At 34.2% G+C, this 23,714-nt stretch overlaps 1 protein-coding gene across 3 annotated transcripts; it reads right to left on the bottom strand.

The window, feature by feature from the left end:
* Nucleotides 1-518: 518 nt before the first annotated feature.
* On the bottom strand, nucleotides 519-21,297 carry LOC125662792 (uncharacterized). Of its 3 annotated transcripts, none has more exons than XM_056146345.1 (5): nucleotides 21,056-21,297; nucleotides 12,362-12,442; nucleotides 11,693-11,795; nucleotides 3,885-4,012; nucleotides 519-1,833 (listed from the first exon to the last, which is right to left on the bottom strand). In XM_056146345.1, the coding sequence occupies exons 2-5, from the start codon at nucleotides 12,423-12,425 to the stop codon at nucleotides 1,757-1,759; spliced, it is 372 nt and encodes a 123-aa protein (XP_056002320.1). In that variant the 5' UTR covers nucleotides 12,426-12,442; nucleotides 21,056-21,297; the 3' UTR covers nucleotides 519-1,756. The 3 variants fall into 3 exon arrangements, with proteins under 3 accessions (XP_056002320.1, XP_056002319.1, XP_056002321.1); XM_056146344.1 differs by lacking the exon at nucleotides 21,056-21,297 and adding an exon at nucleotides 19,500-19,593; XM_056146346.1 differs by lacking the exon at nucleotides 21,056-21,297 and adding an exon at nucleotides 19,504-19,542.
* Between the last annotated feature and the right edge of the window lie 2,417 nt (nucleotides 21,298-23,714).

Here is a 23,714-nt window from a genome sequence, read left to right as displayed (position 1 = left end):
GTCAATTCGGTATGTCACAATCTGTAATATCGCCACCCCGCATGCCACAATCGAAATGTGCTTGACAGATTTCCATACAAGTTAAAACAATTTTACGGCAAAGTCACCTACCGTAATCCGCCACCCTCCAACTCGTAGCTTGAATATAATTCATTTTAAAATCATAAATCGTCTTTGAAATTATTCAGTAGAATAACTACGCCTTAAGAACAGCGAAGCTAGAATTTCGTCGTTCATGTATATGAAATCACTACCAGTTTCTGTTCAGTTGGATGCATTTATGTGCGACATCATATTTTTGAAAAGGGTACAGCCAATACATGTGTTTGTTAACCACTCAACATATTCAGTCCTCGTAAAACCTACCACGGCACAAATGAAACGGCTGTACAAACGGTTATGTGTTTTACTAAATAAATGAAAAAGCACAGAACATCGCACTTTTTAAACGAATGTCAAGAAAACAATATAATGTCATGTATTCACATATCTTTCCAGGGAGAATAAAACGACAATGATTTATCAATTTCAAAAGGATGAATTTTAATGGTCAAACCTGTAATATACAATCTTTAATTATATTACACATGTAAACAATGCCTTATGTTGGCACGCAATATCACTGGGATATATCAACACGATATATGAAGGAGACTGAGAATAGAATTGGACATACCGACATATTTACCAGGTCAGATTTACTTGAGAAAAATGTGACAAATTGAGAATGCATAGGTAGATAGTGTTTTACACACGCATTTTTTTAGAACGAAGTACACAAGCAAACAATTCATTTTCTATACTAACTGGGTCCGCTTAGGTTTACTTTCTAAGAATGAAGTTAAAACAAGTTAAATCGCAACAAAATGTACGATTTCTCTCGGCAGATGCCACTGGATAAATGATAACAAATATAATTTTAAAAAAGCCTCAACCGGGTAACTAAGATTCCATATATACGTAGATCGTTTTCCTCGGTCGATTCAAGAACTAATCAATGATGATCAACAAAATCCAATATGAGATCACTAACACAATATAGAGTATATCTTATAATAAACTACTGCTTCAATAAAAGCAGACTGAGTGGTCAGGTAACAATCCTGCTGTTCATCGACACAGACCGCAATTACTGAATCTTAGCCACCACGATTCCCTAATCATATGCAAAAGTCACCAAGACACCATTGTTTACAAAAGACACAAAATGTAAAACCTAGTCGCACAGACACAGAACCTAGCCCTATAACTGAGTGGATAGCTGAGTAATTTCGTTGCTTTCCACCACAGTCCCTAGACCTGTTTCGCCGTTATGTTCATTCTCAAAGAATAAAGTGAACAGAGTAAGTGAATGATGATGGGATAGATTGATAGTTCGGACTGCCCAGTAGGCACCCTGCTACACTAGGGTAACTGAATAAGGTAACGCGGCTATATTTATTCCCCTTACCCCAAGTTGTTTGTCTGATACAATTACACCTGATTCGTTATAATTACTGTTCTATGATTGGCTAATGATTGGGGGCATTTCAATTCACCTTCTCACATTACATTTTCTCGAAACATTCAAAATTTGGTAAATACAAATACATGGTCAATGTACAATATGATTATGTAGATACTAATAAAAAGGAAATAAAACACAACACATTTAAAATTAGACGAAAATAAAACTAACTAATTTAATTAAACATGAAAATAATTATATTTGACAGCTATATATTTGTTCTTAAAACTCTCGGAGTTGTGATGGTTTCTAAAGCACTCTATGAAGAAAAAACCCCACTGTGATAGCGATGATGCTGTAAACTGATCCATTGGCGCCACTTGCTTCTGCAACAAAGGAGAAAAACAACTGTACACTCCAGTAAACTCTATATATTTCTGAACACTTATTTTGTAGTACTTGTAAACATTACACTCAAGATGATGACTCAATATTTATTTTTCTAATTCAAATATCTGTGTAGCATAATACACATGTGATGAATTTCATCACGTATCTTTTTGTCTTCTTTCGGAGTGTTATTAAATTTCTACATCCTTATATTTTGAAGATACTTGGTGTACTACAGGCCCCGAAAAGTTCTACTTTCCCACTTGAACGGTAAACGCAAGGTGAGCGAACGGTGAACGTGCGGTAAGCGAACGGTGAACGCACGGTAAGCAAACGGTGAACATACGGTGAGCGAACGGTGAACGCACGGTGAGCAAGCAGCAAACGCACTGTAAGCAAACGGTGAACGCATGGTAAGCGAACGGTGAACGCACGGTGAGCAAACGGTAAACGCAAGGTGAGTGAACTGTGAACGCACGGTAAGCGAACGGTGAAAGCACGGTGAGCTAACGGTGGAGGCACGGTGAGCTAACGGTGAACGCACGCAACGCTCACGGTGAACGCACGCAACGCTCACGGTGAACGCAGTTTGGTAAACGGTGAGCGCACAGTGAACGCAAAATCGTCTACTCATTCGGTTAATGATAATCAGGTAAGGAGTACAAGCATATATATGAATACATGTTTGTTCATTTTTGTGTTAGTACTGGATGTATATTTCCCATGAAGTGATCGTAAATTTCACATCAATGTACATCATGCACAAACAAAAGAAAATTTCTTGTGTACATTGTTACAGAATTACATGTACAGATGCATGTATATATGGAAAGTAGAAAATAATATTCTATAGCATTTAGAATTCTTGACGTTTTGATCAATCATGAATATTGGTGTGCCATTTCGGTATACTGCATGTACATGTATTACATTTTGACTTAAGATACATAGTAATTGTTTTCTTAATATATGGATATATACAGTGTATGTGAGATAAAAATAGTGTAGTAATTAGCACTGTCGCGACATCAAGAAATTACAGGTGAACATGCATGACCTCAAAATTTAGGAGCGTGGCCGCTTGAGTTACCTGCAATAAAAAAATTCCCGAAAGGAGTCAATATAAATAGAGGATATCTATATTGCATATTTTAATATTTGGTTTATCCAACGAGTTGATATGGTGTATTTTTCTTTATATTACAAATGGCATTTTTATAAAAGAAACCATGGATGCAAATTGTTTTAGAAGGGATTATAGTTTATAAATAATAATAGATTTGCATTCCAACAAAATAACAAATGTTCACCGAGTATTTATTTTTTGACGTAGGCTTCACCTTCTGATAAAAGTTTTATGTCGCCGTCGTTTTGAAATAAACATGTGTAACAGTGATCAATGAAAGTAATATTTGAATGCAGCGTTATTAGAATTTTCAACAGTTTACAATGAAAAGTAGAAGCGTTTGTGTATTTAGATTTTATTCACGTGCTTTTTTCGATCTGAGGGCGAGAGGAAATCCTGAGGCACTTAAACAGGTAAAGATGTTGAGATTTATTACATTCAATATGGCTCCAAAGAAAAACCACAAAATTAAATTTTTAATATAATAAGAAACTTTACTTACACTCTCACGCACAACTTCCTTCTTTATTTTTGCATTGATATGAAGATCGATCCTTTCAAACTGGTGTTCCGAATGACAATGAACGGTGAACGATTTGTGAGTAAGTGAATGTTGTTTTGTGTCTCTCTTGAGAATATTTCACTCATATCGAGACGTCACCACTTCCGGTGAAGGGCTGCAAAATCTAGGCCTATGCTTCGCGCTTATAGCCATTTAGCAGAGATGGATCTGCATCGTGCCACACCTACTGTGACACTTGACCTCGCTTTTTACGCAAAACCGTAAACGGAGAGTGCATGGTGAACGAGCGATGAACGCAGAGTGAGCGAAGGGACAAATGGTACAGTGGTAATGTAGAACATTTTCGGGACTATATGTGTAGTACATGCTAACGATTCGGAAGGTTAAAAGTAACTTACCACATCCGGCTTTATTCAGTTGTTGTTTGGCAGCGGTGATTAAGTTGCTTACATAGGAGTTACTGCCGGGATAATGAATGCAATCAGCAACATATTTATCCAAACAATTCAGATAGGAATGGGCGGCACTATATGTAAGAATGACATAAACTATTTTAGTTTGATGAAAGTAGGATAAAATATCGATGTGGTTGTTTCTATACAATATGTTTTACAAAAGTCATCTACAGTATATCATGTCTCTGGTTATGGAGAACTATCTTTCCTGAAACGTGTTGAATGCATTGAGGTCCAGTATGCTCATCGTCAAATCTGATAGACAACGGAATTTAGGTAATACATATATTCCCATTATTCCTGAGAATTGTTTTCAGTAGGAATAATTAAAGTATCAATAATTTCTTATTGATTTATAAAATTAAATACACTGTACCCTTTATTTCCCTCGTATAAAGAAATATTTTGGACTATTTTATGCAGACAATGAAAGGAATAACTCAATATTTATTTTCATCAAGCTATTCTCTCTGGATATATGCCTTCTGAGATGAGATCACAATTGCAAAATAATTTCATAATTTTCATAACTTTCTTTAAAAAGACTGTTAACGCCCCATCGTGAATTTGCCACTCGTTTTGAGACGTCACGAACTGTAGGCGAAGCACAACTTTAGACATATGCTTAGCGCCCAGGGTCGTAGAGATGAGAGCTTTTCATCATATCAACGACATTAGACACCCGCTTTAAGATCGTATCAGAAAGGTCCATGCTTCTTACTTCCAAATTCCGAGTTTGGCAAAGAGCCAATCATTACAGACCCTGAACCATACTTCTACACAAGTTGAATGGTAATCAAATGCTGAACGGTTTGGGAACGACCGATTCTGTTTAGCGAACGAACGATGAACGGCTTCAATGGAACGCTCCTCAGAGAAAGAACGAAACGGTTCTTGTCGGTAACGGAACGCTTTGAGATTGGGAACGAACGGCTGTCATCGACAACGGAACGCTTTATGCCAAGATCAGAACGAATAGCGTGACCTCGATTTCAAATTCTGCATTTCGGATACGTTGGATACTTTTGATTCATACATAAACATCGCGGAAAGAGAGAAATTACTTGCCGAAATAAAATTCTGAATTTCATTAGCATTATGGATATTTTTAGATGGAAGGAAGGGTGAGAAAGTTACTTAATAATCCCAGTTATATTCACCTTAAATTGCACATGGGGATATTTCCATATATGTAATGTAATCAACAGAAAACAACTTTATTTAAAAATTGCCAACCTAAACAAAAAAATGTTATGACTTTTCTATGGATTACTTACAGCGGAGAAATACAATTAGCACATTTATTTTTTTGTAAACTTTAAACAAGGACTCATAACAGTACGAATGTATATTGCAATGTATATGTATGAAAGGTTAAGATAACGAACATTGATCAATCTCATAACTCCTATTTAAGCAATACAAAATAGAGAGCTGGGATAACACGGGTCCCTGAATATGCCAAATATGGAATCAGACGCCTATATGTGTAGGTGCCCAGTAGGAGTAAGCATCCCCTGTTGGCCGGTTACATATCGCGATAAACCCTTTCAATTTTTTTACCATGTGACTATTCATAAATGTAACCAAAATGAAGAGGTCAATACCTGTGCATGCAATTTAAATTAAAAAACTATTAAGAATTTTAATTTCAAAACCGTTAATAATAATTATTTTCAACACGTTTTGTGTTGAAATCTGATAGGAGAATGCTCTTATTGTTTCAATAGCATGGTGATTTATCATATTGATTGATGGCACACGTAATGATACATATTGGGTACTCAGACATTGATAGGGCTTTGGAGACGCCTGCCAAACTTTATAGAGGGATATCAAGGAAGCCAATGTCAGATGAGACTCCACGTGCACTCTCCCTTAGACTATCACATGTGCACCGTTACTCTAGCAAGTCTTAGTGTCTCGATCGCGTTATACATTAACACATCAGTAGAAATTCTACAATAACTAATTCATTTTCAGTATTGAACACTTTCACCAGAATATGTCAAATTTATATCAATCTTAAGGAAGTTAGCTCCTGTGGACAACTGCGCATGATGCTACTACTACTAGTAAATATCAACTTGTTCAATACATTCCATTGATGCTAACATAATATGTATTTAGTACTGAACCCTAAACAGTTGAAAAAAATGTGTTAATTCTTTTGAAAGGATTTGATTGCAACTATATTTTGGCAGAAGGATTGATTCATCAACAAGTTCTAAATCTTCACGATATCACTGTCTCTGTTTGGTCCAATATATAGGTTCTAATTTTATACTGCTATACGTGTTTTTCAGTTTTATAATTTATGATACAAGTAGTTGAGACTTGAAACTACTTCAAACGTTGATATATTTTTCCAAACATCACACTTATTCTTAAGAAATATTAAATCAATTTACGCGAACAATTTTTTTTAGCTTCATTTCAAATTTGTAAGAGAAGACCTTGAAATTTATCTGAAATTTTAGAAATTAACATTACTCCTGTTATATATCCTTTTAAACTCTCACATTTGATATCATGATGGCATTTTTTCGTATATCAAGTGCAAAAATGTCATTATCTATTTCCATTACTTGGATTAAACTTTTTTATCGGTACTGTTAGAAGATATGACTATGTATCTAGTTTATGTAATGATTGATTTGTGTTGCATATGTTATGTTGACACAAACAGACAGATCGAATTTAATTAATTAAATTCTTAAGTGCAAAAAGGTCATGTTTTGAACACTGTAGCATAATAACAAGCATTGTAACCCCAAATTGTCTTTTTAATTTCCTAATTCTCCATCAATGTAAAAATTAATGATACACTTCCCCAAAATGACATTACATTAAGATTACTTAAAGTAGATATCACAATTTGATATTTTGTTTGCTTCGAAATGCCCTATCGGCAAAATAAAATTTTAAAAAATCCCAATTTTTCCATAACAGTAACATAAGTGTTTATCAATATTTAATTATTGGGTTTAAAATAAATAATTCATTTTCACATATGTACTTCTGCAGAAACGAACGATTGGAGGGAACAAACGTTTTTGATGAGAACATAACGTTTCAAATTTGGAACAGAACGCTTTGAGCTGGGAACGGAACGCCGAAGAGTTTAAACGGAGCGGTTCTTATCGGGAGCGGAACGATTCATATTGTGTAGTACATTACAGGGTCTGTATCTTCATTTGTAAGTATCTGTCTTGGGTGCAAGGAGGTAAGGTTTCCGGATTAATGAGAAACACAGTGCTAACAACAAGATCGTTATGTGCAAGGTGAAGATAACGAACAGTGATCAATCTCATAACTCCTACAAGCAATACAAAATAGATAGTTGGGCAAACACGATCCCCTGGACACACCAGAGGTGGGATCAGGTGCCTAGGAGGAGTAAGCATCCCCTGTTGACCGGTCACACCCGCCGTTAGCCCCATATCCTGATCAAGTAAACGGAGTTATCCGCAGTCAAAATCAGTGTGCCTAGAACGGCTTAACAATCGATATGAAACACGTCAGACAGCATTTGACCCAATGCGAGGTTGTATTGACGAACTAGATCGTTATAACGACCATAGAATTTGCGAAATCCTGACTTCAATCGACACTGTTGAAATCCCTGTATCATCAACTTGTTTGTCAGTAGCTTACCTCGATTTAAAAACTGACTATACTGAGAACAAGCTCTTGCATATCGAATCAGTTGAGATATATAAACACCATATGCAGGTGATAATGGAATACTGCTACATAAATGTGGGAAGTTGACGATGGAGAAGCTGAAATCATCCCGTTTGTCATACAGTTGAGTTGTCAGTTTGCCGTTAATGTCTACTTTCAATAAAATATCTAAATATGAAGCAGAAGTGGACGACTCTGTTGTGTCCTTTATTTCGAGCTCACAGGGATATATCAAATCGACATATGAATGAACGCTATCATTGGTAATAGACAAAACGTCATCGATATATCTAAAAGTCGAATTGAAGGTCACAGCGAGAGATTTTTTCTTCTCACGTAGAAGTTTTTGAATAAATTCTGCTTCATATGAATATAAAAACAGGTCAGCTAACAAAGGAGCACAATTTGTGCCCATGGGAATTCCAACAGACTGTTGGAAGACCTGATCACCAAAGACCACGAAGATATTGTCAATGAGGAACTCTAACATATTTTTGATTTCAACTTCAGAGTACTTGTGCGTGGAATCAGAGTGGTGTTTAACAAAGTAAGTTTTTGAATGACTGATCACTACATATAAATGTTTCCGTTTTCCGTTTTTGTTGAAGAAGCAACTGTCTATGATGTCAAAAAGTCTAGTCTTTAATTTATCGTGAGGAATGGTCGTGTATAGTGTTGAAAAGTCATGGGTTTTAATGGTATTGATTTGGGAAAAATTCTGTGATTTCAAGTTTACTAAAGGTTCTTTAGAATTTTTTAGAATCCACATTTGATTAACACCACTTCTGGCATATGTAGTCGCACAGTAAGTTTGAAGTTTCTCCTTCACAGCTGTTAACATTTTCGTGAGGAGCAAAGATAGGGGCTTGGTAGAGCACTTACTGGATCCAGCAATGTATCTTTGTTTGGAAGGGTTTTTATGTAGTTTAGGAATCCAGTATAGGTACGGTAACTCATATTCATTCGACCCATTGACTGGAATATTAAATGTGTCTAAAACTGAAGCATGGTTTTGAAGAATTTCGTCTTTTGAAAGGGCAGTTGGAGTATAAGTATGATTACCAAAAGTGGAATTAATGCCAAGTTCGTTTAAAATACAGTTGTAATAATGAGCCTTACAAACAAAGACAATGTTGTTACTAGCTTTGTCAGCTGGAACCAAAACATATTCCTCATGTAACCTATCTAATTCTTTTATCACTTCTGGTTTACTAAACACAGAAGGATAGATGGTACGTACTTTTGTTTTCATGTGTCTAATGCGGGATTTTAATATCCCTCTTATACTTTTAACCCATTCTGACAATGTATCAAGTTCTTTTTCATATTCAGCCCATCGTCTGGCATAATCTTCGACAGAACTCATAATAGAGATGAAGTTCTGTCGCCAATTAAAAGACCGAGGTTCTCTGTATTTAGGACCTTTAAGAATAAGTGATTTGAGGTCCTCATTTTCAACTATATCAACATCACCAGTAATGACATGTCCAGCTGGACTGTAGTTGAAAGAAGATGAAGAACAAGAACATGTTGGTGGATTACGTATAAGATGGTCTATATCTAAGCACTGCAAAGTTTGTTTATAATTAAAACGTTTGGATGCAATAGTAGAAGTATAGCTGTAGGAAATACAGGGTGTAGACTTGAACTTGAAATAAGTTGAAATACACAACTGAACCCTTTTATGACGAAGAATGTTGCTTATGTTGAAGGCATCTATTCCTTTGTTTGTAAATTTGAGCTTAAGGAACTGACGGCATGATTTGGAAGGAATATCATCCATGGTCCGTGCTGGTTTATAGAGCCTGTGGTAGGCAACATCCACAATCATAGAGTTCAGTCTATATTCAGGTGTTGAAAAATCCAAGTATAGACTAGCCATAGCTTCTTCAAATAACGTATGTAAAACCCTCAATGGAATAGAGTAAAGTTTTGTACGAATATGATGTGGACCCAATTGTCTGTTGACGTGAGGCAAAAGTGAATCAAACGTGACATCATTTATACTTGGTCTCTTATATGAACGATGTCCGTGACTGCGTTTTCGTCTTTGGGTATTGGGAAAGAGTCCCATCACATTAACGTTATTTCCTTGTGGACTAGTCAAATTTCCCACATCAGATACATTATCATTGCATCCATATGGAAATGCAGTTCCTAGGGTCCTGATCCAGTGATCTTCTCGTTGTCTACGAAAATGGGTGCTTAATGTAGGATTGTTTGCGTGATGGTAAATTGTTTCTAAAATCCCTACCCTCATGGACAAAATGGAGTGGTCCGGTGCATTAAAATGCTTATAAAGAAGTTGGTTACCACCATTATTAATTTGAAATCTGTGCCCCGATATTCTTTTATTAAGTGAACACTTGGTTTCTCCCACATAAGTTAAGCACACAGGTTACATTCAATGGCGTAGAGAATATAAAGATAAAGAACAGTGCTCAATCTCCATTAAAGAATACAATATTAAGAGAAGAACAAACACGAAACTCTGGACATAATGGCATACCAGCGGTTGGATAAGGCGCCTACAACACCATTGAATATTTTGTATATCATATAATCTTATAAATATTTTATACATCATGTGTTACTTGTATGGAAATGGTGAAGATATGGAACAACGATCAATCTCGTAAATCCCATGATATACAGAAATCGAAAACAGGATTTAAAATATTTTTGTTACGCAATCCTTTGTCTTTTTAGGCTTTTATATAGAAGAAATTCCACTTGTAGTGAAAAGGGTACCTGTAGGTGTCCAATAAGTTGACAATTGCAATCCATTATTTTTAATAAAGGACAGATACTGGACAGTGCCAGGTAAACTTATTAGACGTCTACAGGTAGGCTGAAAATAAGAGAAAGACCTCACATTTGTTAAAGAAATACAAATTTGATTTTAAAAATTCCCTACAAGTAAGAATCAACACGAATATCGGAAAAATTACTGAAACACTGAAAACGATATTTCCCCTTAGCAAAATTCTCTGCTCCAACTTTAATATTCACATTTTTTAAAATTTCCACAGGCCATTATCATATCGCATCAAAACTTAAATTTTAAAGACATATTTACATGCTGTATATGAATTTCGCTGGATCCAGGGGCACATTCCGAAACTTTTTTCACAACGCTTTTTTATGTTTTCTTTATTTGCATATCCTAATTCTGAATTATTTTTTTCGTTTTCATCAATAATTTCATTTCATTTCACAAAATGGGTGGATGGTTCTTTTGGCCGGCGTTGATTATTTCCCCATCCAAATATTCGAAAACACAATGCTTATCAGATCAAAATTTGACTCCATAACTTTCTCACCCTCCATATCCAGAATATAACACTCATTAAGATAGTATTCGCAGTACTTTCATTGAAATCCTTAAATTTTGATTGTGCAATGATAATGCTCTCCCCATCAGAGGACGACATGTTGATATGGCTAAGTACTACAGAGTGAGTGACTATAAAACCTGCAGTACAATATTACTTACCTGACACTGTTCAATAAGTAAACAAAAGAAACGTATACGCAAGACTGGTCATATGTCAGATTATCCAAAATAGCGTTATTCATAATTATCATTGTCAATGGGTTTACCTTAGCCTGTCCATTCTTAAAACAAAAGATATAATGTTTTAAGTAGGATATAAGCCTTAAACTGTCCATTCTGTGAGAGAAAGAACTTATTTCGGCCCTACGGCTTATATCCTTTACTTACATGTACCCCATAAAAACAGATGAAGTGGGACAAGATTTTTTAAGCATTTCCGATCACAACTGTCAAGAGTCATTTGTCTTGTTAAGATACATAAAGTAACCAGTAAGAAAATAACAATCTAACTATTCAATCATCTGTCAGTCAACATTCCACGTATCTGCTTGACTTTCTACACGAAAGAAAGCAACACAGACAAATATAACGATAACTTCGTGTGATTGTGTATTATCTATACTATCTTTAATTATAAACCAACACTTCCAACAACTGTTCCTGATAAAATCCCAATCAAATACTCATAAATTCATATGTAAACGTAGTAAGCATTAAGTATTCTAACCTGCAAATCTTTGTTATATCCTGGCCTGCTGATATTACTGCAGCGGTATATCTTGAAGCGCAACTCTGTACTCTGGATACGTTGCAATTCGCTGTATTTACACCTATTTGATGAATTATTAGACTAACTTTAAATAAGTCATAAGATTTTGTTCACATTGTGTAATATATCTATCGTAGCTTTGATGCTGTACTTAATAATTCACAACGGATCATCGTGGCTGGCTTTTTTGGGACTTCCTTTGCAAAAGATTTAAACCATTCTAAAGTGAAGATAACAAACAGTGACCAATCTCATAGCTGATATAAATAATACAAAATTAAAAGTTGAGCGAAGACCATTGGATATACCAGAAGTGAGATCAGGTGTCTAGGATGAACAATCATCCCCTGTCGACTGGTCACGCCATCTTTGAGCCATTTATCTTGATCAGCTAAAGAGAATAATCCGTTGTAAAAATGAGTTTGCAAAGAACGGTTTACCAACCGGCAAGAAACACTTTAGACAACAGTTGACCCATTGACAGGCTGTATTGAAAAACTAGACCGTTACAACTACCATATAATTTGCAGAATGCTGACTTTATAAGACATTGTTGAAACTCCTGAAAAAGCAGCTTGTTTTCCAGTAGCCTGACTCGATTTAAAATCTGATAAAACATCATCTTACCTTGAAGGAATAGACAGAAAGGAAGTAGACATACTAGAAGGCAAGTGTTGGGCATTTTGTGCATTTCCTTTTACTTTGTTCCTATAAAAAGCAAATGGATTACACTGGATTAAATGTATGATCGAGTACATTTTTTGTATAAAAAAGACTCCTTTGAGTTTCATTTTTAACATGATGATTTTAATAATTAATTGAGGAATTCTAGACCTCATATTTCAGAATTTAAAGGTTTTTATTAAATATTTGTATAAATCAATGAACTATCTCATAGGCTATTGCCTTACATCTGAAAAAATAAAAGATCGTGCTTTATATAGATGGTGCTCTTTATACGTCGGTAGTACAGTACCCGCAACGTTATCCTTGACATTCATATCGTGTTCTGTCGTGCGTATATCCTATCATATCGTGCGTGTATCTATCGTATCGTGCGTGTATCTATCATATCGTGCGTGTATCCTATCGTATCGTGCGTGTATCCTATCGTATAGTGTTTTCCGTTGATCAGGTTTTCCGTTTTCTATCGTGTTTTGCGTTTATCAGGTCTATCGTGTATCGTGTTTTACGTGTATCAGGTTTTCCGTTTATCGTGAAAATCGTTCATCATGTAGCTTCGGAAACTATCGGGATTGTATATCAAATCTAATGAAAAAGTACGATACTTATCGAAAGCTTTATTCGTTTTGTTAAAGAAACTATTTTTAGGAATCAAGAAAAGATAGTATATTTGAAGGAGAACATAAAGCTGTCGATTTTAAGGCTAAAGAAGAGTTATTTGTCTGTCCAGAGAGAGGGAAATTTATCACAATTTCATTCTAAGGAGTCTGGAAAGTAGGCAGTGGTTTGCCGAGCAAACCGATTACAGTAAATTTGAAAGCCCCTTCATCTGAAGTTCATAAACATTTGCTTGTCTAGAAACAATTATTTGTAATTAACAATAACAGAGAAATAAGAAGTTCCGAATTGAAAGGGAAAATCAGTAAATTACATTGTTTATGACATGTATTCTAATAAAGGATTTTTTCTTCCGATTTTTTCCCACGTGTATTCTGTTTATATACCAACTACTGAACTTGTGCGCGTCTGTGTAGCACCAGTGTGTTGACAGCAAACATTCTCAGGGACATTGTATTTCACACAATTAGAAGATTAAGTTTTAAAAGGGTGCAAGGGTGTTGCATCTCCCAAAGGTCTGCTCAATTGGGTACGACTCCGCTGTCATCGTTGTTGTTTTTTTTAAATATACTTGTACATGTACACATGTACCAAGTACCAATAGTCGTACGGGTAGATACTTGAAATTTATGCCGGTCGTTGAATTCTTTACACACTAAACACAAAAGATTTTAAGCGTTTCAAAATTGCGAATTAAAAAAAAACGAGTTTTGTTTATTTTTTCCCCATAATTTATCTTTTTGTTATTAAGATGTCAATTCAAATAAATATGCTCCAATTACTTATGACTATCAATTATCACTCATAGTGTAGAAATATCTAACATATGGAGATAAGGTGTAGTGCAGTGAATTTCTTTTAAAGCGGTCATGATGAAAATAATTGTAATTGTTGGATGATCGATGAACTTAAAGCTTGATGCAACATAACCCCCTCCCCGCTACACACAAAATATTACTTGGTTTTATTTCACATTCAAAATAATAAGACATTAGAATAAGAGAGTTACTGACGCATGATATCACTACATTATATTACATTTAGTTAATTCCCTGTATGCTTTGTATATATATTAAACATTAGGTGATAATATAAATTTTGGAATCTTTGGCTGGGAAAATTCATATAGATATCAAATAATGAATGAAAAACCGTAAATACTTTAGTTTTCTGATTTTAGCTGTGATGGTGTAAAATTGAAGTAGAATTTTTTTTTAAAAGTACGACGGTGTATTAAAGAAATTACACGATTTAGGTATATAATGAATATTAAAATCCTGCAGTGTTATTATCAACATAATGTAATTATGTCGTAGGTAAAAAAAAAAAAAAAAGTCGTTGCTCGCACCAGTGAGTGAGAAGTTTCCCAGTTTGCTTTCGAAAGGTCGATGGTCTCTTCCCAGGTACATTGTATCTGGGTTCTCTCTTCCACCAATAAAAACTGGGCGCCACCAGATAACTGAAACATTGTTTAGTATGGCGGAAAACAGCAGCAACAAAAAAAAAGGTCAAAATTTCGTTCTGTCTAAATTTACAACATTTCTATAAGGTTTTCCGTTTATCGTGAAGATAGTTTATCAGGTTGTGCGTCCGTTTCATCCCCTTTAAATACGTAGAGTGCAGCATTCAGTAACGCGTTCACCTGTCTTAACAAATCTCAGATCACATACACTGATAAATGTATTTGTTAATTAGACCTCATGCATTATTTGCTGTTATTATGGAGATGGAGTTTTTTAAGATACAGCCCTGGGAACAGCGAATCAGAGGATTCATCATTATGAAAGTAACGCTGTAAGGTATTTCATTACACTGTGCAAAATTCGGGTAATCCCCAATGTTCCAAGTAACAGGAAGTATTTTTGTTTTGGTTTTCATGTGCATCTAATACCAGATATTTCTACCAGTAGAGATAGAGCCTGAAGTCAAAGATGAAACTTAATATGTAGCCCTTTTTTGAAATATAACGTTCATGAATAATTCTCTCTCTCTCTCTCTCTCTCTCTCTCTCTCTCTCTCTCTCTCTATATATATATATATATATATATATGATGAGCCACCAGAAAACCAGGCTTATTGAGTTTTTTCAACAAAATAAGATTTTAACATTTTTTGATAGGTTTTATATTAATAAATAAAAATATGAAATATTTCAGTGAAACTCCTTATATTTATTGAGTTATGACATTGCAAAGTTGACACCTTCCTCCTGAAAACTGCATTACGTTTTTGTAACGTTACGTGTGTAATTTTTTTATTTTATAGTGTTTACTGATCATTTAGGAACAGAAAACACGAAAAGAATAGAAAATGTTTACTCCTACAATAAAGTCATTGCATTCATGACAACAAATTAATAACAATGGCTGAGTACTATTTTCATATCTTACGTGCTCTAATTCATTTTGGGACAAAAGTGCAGAAAGGTCATTAATTAACAAATTTTACTTAAGTTTTGGCTACATATTATTTCGTCCGGTACTTTATTGATAATACCTGACTGACTCATTGTAATTTTAGCGTATTTTAACGACTCTTTTCATCAAATACAAGTGAACTTTTTTATTAAATCTTATTCCCACCGATTGTTTGAATTGGTAAAGGTATTGCTAAAACGTGGTATGGAAAGCGGAACGATAAAAAAAAATCAATATGTATTGGGGACAAATTAGATAGAACGATTTTTTTTACTATTATAACTACACATGGGTCTTGCTATATTGAATGATTGTTGCAATGAAATACAATTTTTAAAAAAATCACAACCAGCATTGATTTAAGAGAATGAGTTAATGTTAATTACAATTATTTCCTGTTTTTACAGGGATGCATAAATATAAACAAACGCAGCTGAGTCATGGGTATCATTGCCCTCTCTACTACATGTATCTTCTTTGATTTTTCAGGTTAAAATTATTGAGGAGAAATAGTTGATATGATATATTTTGAACATTTTCTAGTGTCTTATTGTGCAATCATGTATATATAGTTTTCATTCGCTGTAAACCCCTCCTCCTCATTTTGCAAGAAAGAAAGAAATAATAAAGGAAAGAAAAGATTTAACCAAGTTATGATTGGAAAGACATGTAATATCTATGAAAGTAATATCTATGAAAAGATAAAGAACTGATCAAATTGAATCAGCTTAAGCCATTGAAAATTCGGAATTTTTGCATTAAACTTTCTTAATATATTTGTCATTATTATAGTTATTAAAGGAGTTTCTTAGAGGACACATCACATGTTTCTAAACTTTTTAATTTTTACAACAAGATTAATTTAATTCTTTTCATGCCTAAAACTACTCTAAATGTTTTGTAAATGAAATATAGTTTGTGTAGTTTTTTAGTTTGAAATCGGGATTTAGATATAAATCCGTATTGTGGCTAATTATCGCAATATTTCTGCGAATGAACTATCAGAATTATTTACTATAAGCATAAGAAAGACAAAATGCATATAAAGCATACTTTGAAAACATGTGATGTGTCCTTTAATCGATTTAAATATAAATGAAGTTAATTTCATGTACAGTGCATGTTTATTGGACTAACATCTATACTTGTTGATCCGTTGAATTCAGGGATTTATAACTAGCTCAATTCAGTACTAGGTAAATCAGATTTAAACTCTTAATGCCACCCTCGTGATGATGTATTAAATGTACTGTTCATAATACATATTGTTAATCATAAATGAAATATAACAATTCCAACAGAAACTAAAAACATCCATGTCTTATTCTTCCATTGCTGTTGAAGGAGGGGGAGGGGCACATAGGGGTGTTCAATTCTTTTCTTTTTTTTAAATTTCAAATTCGAAATTGGTTCAAATGTTTAGGTCAAAAGTATCGCTCCCTTCTCTCCCCCCCCTCCTACTGCAGTAAAAAATACTGCTTTTCCTGTAGGCGAATTGAGTCAATAAAACATGGAGGCAGAAAATCCTTTTGCAGGGATCATCCTGCTGTCTATAGCATGGTTTTTCTACTTCAACGACGTCATCATTTGTGCGAAAGAATGATTAATGTTTGTGGTAAGAGCACTTACACCCTCCTAAACAAAACGCACAAGCATATGTATAAAAAAAATTGTAATTTTTTTTCAAAAGCGGATTCATTGTCAATTACCGTTGCGGAAGGCCGGGGTTCGAATCCCGGCCGCGACAAACCTTAGTCGTTAAAACGGGTAGTGACAGTTCCATCGCTAAACGTCCGGCATCAGGTTTGAATATCACGGGTCCTCGGATATTACCTTAAAAGCGGATGCCCCATGTCACAGTAGGAGTGGCACGCCAAAGAACCCTCACTGCTCAATGGCCGTAAGCGCCGGGCAAAGGTCTAAATTTGAAGTCCTTCACCGGTCTTGGTGACGTCTCCATATGAGTGAAAAATTTTCGAGAGAGACGTTATCAATCAACCAATCATTGTAAATTTTTCGAAAGAGTTGAAATATTTGTCATATGTATAGTTTATTTTCTGATATCAACTGTGTCATTCATGATTTATGTAACGACGTTTTCATTACGACAAAAACTATCCAACATATCTAAACCGTTTTGTTTTAGCCCAATCTCATGATTTAGTTCATAACCCAGTCCAAAAATTACATTAATATGTGGATACGAGTGTGATTTTATTGTTTTTAATTTCAACGACTTTGCATTTGTTTCCAGATATTTTGTTTTCGTAAATTGTAGTATTGATTAATTAGCAATTAAAAAGACAGCAAAATTTTAATTAAGATTATGGCACATACCCACTTTTTAAAAATTGCTTTCCCTGTTAAGCTTATTATACAGTACAAGGTTGTTTTTTTCCAATGACCGTTTTTAATGCAAATTTTTCAACCATCTTAACATTTTATTCTGTTGATTTATAATACTCTGTATAATGCTCTACATACCCCCCTCCTCCCCCCCAAAAAAACTTTAGCTAATTTGCTAGTTTCAATGCATATAACCTTGAACTCTTTTGTTACTTGCATATATGAAATATCATATCGCAAATGACAACAATAAAATGATGGATCACGGTAAAATGACGATCGATGTCCGCAACAGGTCGTGGGAGTTATACTTAAATTTTCTCAAAATGGTCAATTGATTTTTTTATATTTAAGTTATTAATCAGGTATGATTTAAATCAAAACGCATATTCTAAAGTGTAGCTGTAATGCGTTTCTAAATGCACGAAAATCATTACCATTGCTAAAATATATGGGGATCAATTCATTTTATTTTTTACTTACCATAATCACAATGTATACACTAGTTTTATCGATATCCTTGTATAAGTAATAAAATATTACAGCTCTATCCACTTGCATAGAAACACATGCAACAAAAACAATGATCTTATTAATATTGATAAACTATGTACATTAGTTTGTAGATTATGTCATGCTGATTAGAACAAATTATCACTATTTTAAAACATTGTTGTCGTATTTAAAAACAATTCCTTCCAAAGACATACAAAGACAGTTTTATTACAAAACTTTGCCAGATGATACATGTAGCGATGCATATCGGTTTCATATTGTTTAAATACTGGCTTCATACTTGGATATTTTATTGAACAAAGATAATAGCAAAATAACAACTGAACTTGATGTCGAACGGAATATATTCAACTTCTTCATTATATAGTCTTAACTGATACGCATGATCAGCTTTTAAATCTTCTTATTGTTACAGGGGTTTAAACACAATTGACTGTGAAACGTACACATGTATATTACACACCAAAATTTGTACAGGAATATTTCCAGCACATATGTCATTTAAGTAAATTCCTACAGAATTATTTCTAATTTCAATAAAGAGGTCGTGAAACACATTTTCGTGAAATGTTTTTTCTCATCCCAAATCATCTTCTTCCTTTTTAATATCACCAAAAATAAATAATGAATATATATCAAATTTCAAATGGTTGCGTGTACTTCAAATTTTATCGCCTGGGCCTATAGCAGATTGAAGTCTTGTGCAGGAAGCAAAATTCAGGGAATTTAATTTCAATATTACAATTGTTTTTTATTTGGAAAGAAATGCATATAAATGCATGTTTTTTTTTGTTATTTACAGAAAACAACTAGTTTTTTGTCAAATGAACTCATTTTATTTCTTTAGAATATTTTTAACAAACACGACAATTACTAGCCCTATAAACAACTACTCCAAATCTTATTTACGTAACCAAAATGGATGGAAAAAAAGAAAAACAAACTCGCGAGATTTCCTTTTATATATGGTTTTGTTAAAAGGAAGAATATTGCTTGAAAGACAACAAGGTACATGTAACAGAATTTTACGTAGATGCCAACAGAAGATATTTTGCTCCATCGACAGGATGCAATTGTTTGATTAAATTTCAAAGATAAAAAATCTACAATAAGACCCGGTTTTAGAAAAAGCCGAGGATTAATATTTGTCGATTATTTAAAATAGTACAATAAAATCACATTACCTACTTCTGGTCGAATTCAATTCACCTGTGATGCACTGAACAAGGATCGCGCAATTATCTACGAGTCATTAAAAAGGATTCGGGTATTGATATATTGGTTTAAATCCCCTTGTGTTTTAATGTGCAATACAATCTAACAAAAAATCAAAACAGTATAGACCTTGAAGTCTGTTAATTTGAATAATGTTTTAATGTGTGGTCATTGTCTCACCTGAGAATGGTCACCATAGATCACTTGCGCATTGTACACACACATGTAAACACACCTCGTGCCAATTTCTACTCCTCCTTGTATTTCATAATATTAATTTCAGAATCGGAAATATGACAATCAAGTTTGATCTCTGTGACAACGAAAGTCATCCTTTTAAGGAAATTTTGATTTGATCAAAATGAATGGGGTGAACAGAACAAATACAAGACAGGGCTCTAATGATTTTATTTATCCCATATTTACCCCTTTATCCCGTGAATATCACTCATTCAATAAAGTTTTTGCATCCCATAGTAGGTGTCCCTACGCCGCGTGTCATAATGTACATATAGAGCTGGATCAGGGAGACCAGGATTCTGAAAAGTTGTAAACAATTAATGGACGTGGTACGTGTTGTTGCATTCTTTAGAATTTGAAAATAATGAATTTGTATGTGAAGAAATTAGGTGCTATCGAGGGAACAGGCCTGTCATTTTCATTATCTAGCCTAGTTATCGTCTCGGGAAAAAAATCGCAATAGCCTGCATCTCAGCGTTGCATACACCTGATCATGTTTTGTATCGAAAATATTCTCAATGATAAAGGAAACAATTTACACTGAGAGAAAAAAATAACCACATTAGGTGACATCAACTGAAATCGTTTTTTTTTAAAATCAAAATGAAACTTGCTTTGTGGAACGCCCTCTTGTCATAACTGACCATGCATCACTGGGTAAAACTTTCTGCGTGTTAGAGAAAACCCAATTGTTCACATTAGGAAGTAAACACACTAGATCTTTTATAACATATTTACACCCCTTATCTAGAGGATATCAAATTTCCAACTCAATTCATTAAGTGAACCCGGGATACACCACGTTTCATTGCACACAAAACGATTTCATCACCTCTTTTTAAAATACGGATGTACATGTAAGAAACACAAGCACATCTGACAATGAAATTTCCCGACCCTTTATGTCACAGGAAAAAAATTTCTCTGAATAATGATACAAATGGTGAAAAAATTAGTCAACATCTATCCAAAATAAAATATTACGAGTCATCGGCGTGTGACTTAAGGTCATGTAAAAGAATTATTCAGAAAATGAAGGTTTATATCCTTTTGTTTTGGGTGTAGTTCATTTATTAATATTAAGAAACTAAAGACATTTTTCAACAACCACAACATATATACGCCTCCTGTACTTTCACTTCACATGTTTAATTAAGATGTCAAGGGTCGTGTGACGTCATGCCTTGATATAAATGTTTAAGTTTCACAGAATCTAATATTCACCGTCCAAATTGCATCACCCGCTTGGGAATAAGTTAAAATGGCCCGCAAGATGAAAACCTACCCCTGCACTTTGTTTATTTGTGTTCTTTCTCGAGTTCAGTGTATTGTTCAAGAATATTTCAAGATTTGGACCGTGATTTCTAGATAAAGCCTTGATCAAAGCTTTCAAATAATCCCATGGTATCACAATGTATATATTTTCCTCTTACCGCCGTCCAGTTTTATCTTCGATATGCATGTAAACACGCTATCTAATTAATATTCAAACGCAATACTGATGTAGAATATTGATCCAAAATTAAATACTGGAAAGGGAAGTAACACAGAGGGAAAATGACAATTTATTATGTAAATGTATACATGATACATATACGCAGGACAACCAATGTATTTTAACCAAGAAACATTTACTTCAGTTTTAATCTTTTAATTCTCTCTCTATATATTGTTTATTCGCCAATCAAGGTTCATTGGGAAAGGGGGGAGGGGCATTTACAGCAATGAAAATAAATAACAATCATTCAGAAGTACTAATTCTCTTAGAGTTCACACTTCTGCACTGCACATGTCTATAATTATATAAGAAATACCGATTGCAGACAATATTTAAATTAACAACATGATTTACAATAAAATAACCCAACTGCTTCACACATCAGTTTCTGAGACAGCGGATAAGTGTTGTGTGAATACATATAAAATTGTAATCAAATCAATATAATTATAGTTTAGTAAGTACAGTATGCAAGTATAAAACACAAGTACATGCAGGATCCAGTTGTTCTGAGTGTTTTATGCTAATGCAGGAAGGTTAGAATAGAATGATTTATATAAATGAAAACAATTAATTGCACGAAGTGTTCAGTAAAGAAGGTATGAATTGTTGACTTGAATACAGGGGCATTAAGGGACAGTGCCTATTAACAGTCTGGTAATAAATTTATTGTACCGGACTGTTGGTCCTGTACTCCCAGTAACCAAGACAGATATATTTAACAACTAATTTCAGAAACATTTTAAACCCTAGTTTGTATTCAAACATTGTACGTTTGTAACGATATAACAATAATGGAGCGGATCAAAGATCTGCTTACAATCAGATTGTTTGAATTCCAATCTTAAACCTCATGAATGAATGACAGTCTGATTACATCCCTTTATTTTCCCTATCGTCGTTAAGGACCATTAGGAGAAGGGAGCTGGTTTTAATCAGACTACACAGATGAATGTACATGCAATATATACTCTCGATCTAGGCCTAAAACAAAATAATTCCTTCAATGTGAATGTGTGAAACAAACAAGTGTGTAATTTATGTAACATATATTCAAAAAATATTTCTTCGCTTTGGTATGAATACAACCCACCAGTATCTACATGTATATATTTTTTAAAAATCTAATATTATGCAAAAAAGTATGTCTTTAATTTCACAGAGGTCGGCGCGGTGTTGAATTATCTGCATTACCTCGAACACATCAAACGTGATAGCCATTAGTACAACAAGTTCTTATATTTCTGAGCTTAATAACAGATCGAACTCAGTGCGTAATTTGTAACTGACGATTCGCGGTGCAAATCATGCGCTGATCCAGGAATATAGTCTCGGGTGTCAATCCCTGCATTGGGGGGGGGGGTGTCTAAACAAGATTAAAAGCATGCAGTACCTATTAAATAGATGTAGAATATATACAAAAATATGATACACTACATGCATATGTATGTTTTCATGAAACACTGTTGAGGGATGGTTGTCTATATCTGGACCCATGCTGCTCTTGCAATGAAACAAAGTTTTTGGAAGGGAATTACTTAATTTGACAGTTTTAAAAAGGATGAAAATGTCATGGAATTATTACTTTTCAAATTGAGTGGGTTTGGGTAGGAATCTGGACCCATACTGCGTCCGCTCTTGCAATGAAACATACATAATGATGGGGGGGGGGGTGTGTATATGTATCTTATTCTACAATGAATATTTGTATTACATCACTGTGTACGTAAAACAATCCGTGGGAATACTTAACGACACCAGTTGGATTTCTTTTAGAAATAGTTTTAGATCACAACTTGTAAATCAAAATAGCTTTCAACAAACTATGTATCTAAAATACAGTCATCATACAAGATACCGGAAAACCAGAAGTGACACATACTCCTCCACTACTTGGGGAGGGGTATATTTTTTCTATTTTTAAGAAATATTCTTAATTCATCATTGAAAATAAAGATAAGTGGCTGCAGTCTGTACAATATATAGTTCACCAAATGATTGTCATTTTTTTTTACTTCATATGACACTCCCTCCCTTCACTCCCAAAATACTTTTTATCACTTGACCATGAAAATGTAGAAAGATTAAAATTTGAAGTACTCAGTAAATGCAAAGTAATTCAAGGCGAATTTAAATTAAGTTTCAACAAAACTATTTCTCATTTTGGTTTGTGTTTAATTGAAAACATTCATAGGAACAGGGGATGCTTACTCCTCCTAGGCACCTGATCTCACCTCTGGTGTGTCCAGGGGTCCGCGTTTGCCCAACTGTCTATTTTGTATTGCTTATAGTAGTTATGAGATTGATCATTGTTCGTTATCTTCACCTTGCATTCTTTTCAACGGTCATTTTCTTTATATTAAAATTTGACAGCTTACTAAAGTTAATAAACACAAATGCAGATGACAATTCACACCACTGAATGCAATTAGTGGATATCCTGGTT

This window comes from Ostrea edulis, chromosome 8 (assembly GCF_947568905.1).
Source record: "Ostrea edulis chromosome 8, xbOstEdul1.1, whole genome shotgun sequence".
In the NCBI taxonomy this organism is placed as follows: Eukaryota; Metazoa; Mollusca; class Bivalvia; order Ostreida; family Ostreidae; genus Ostrea; species Ostrea edulis.
This window is presented reverse-complemented; position numbering and strand designations above follow the sequence as displayed.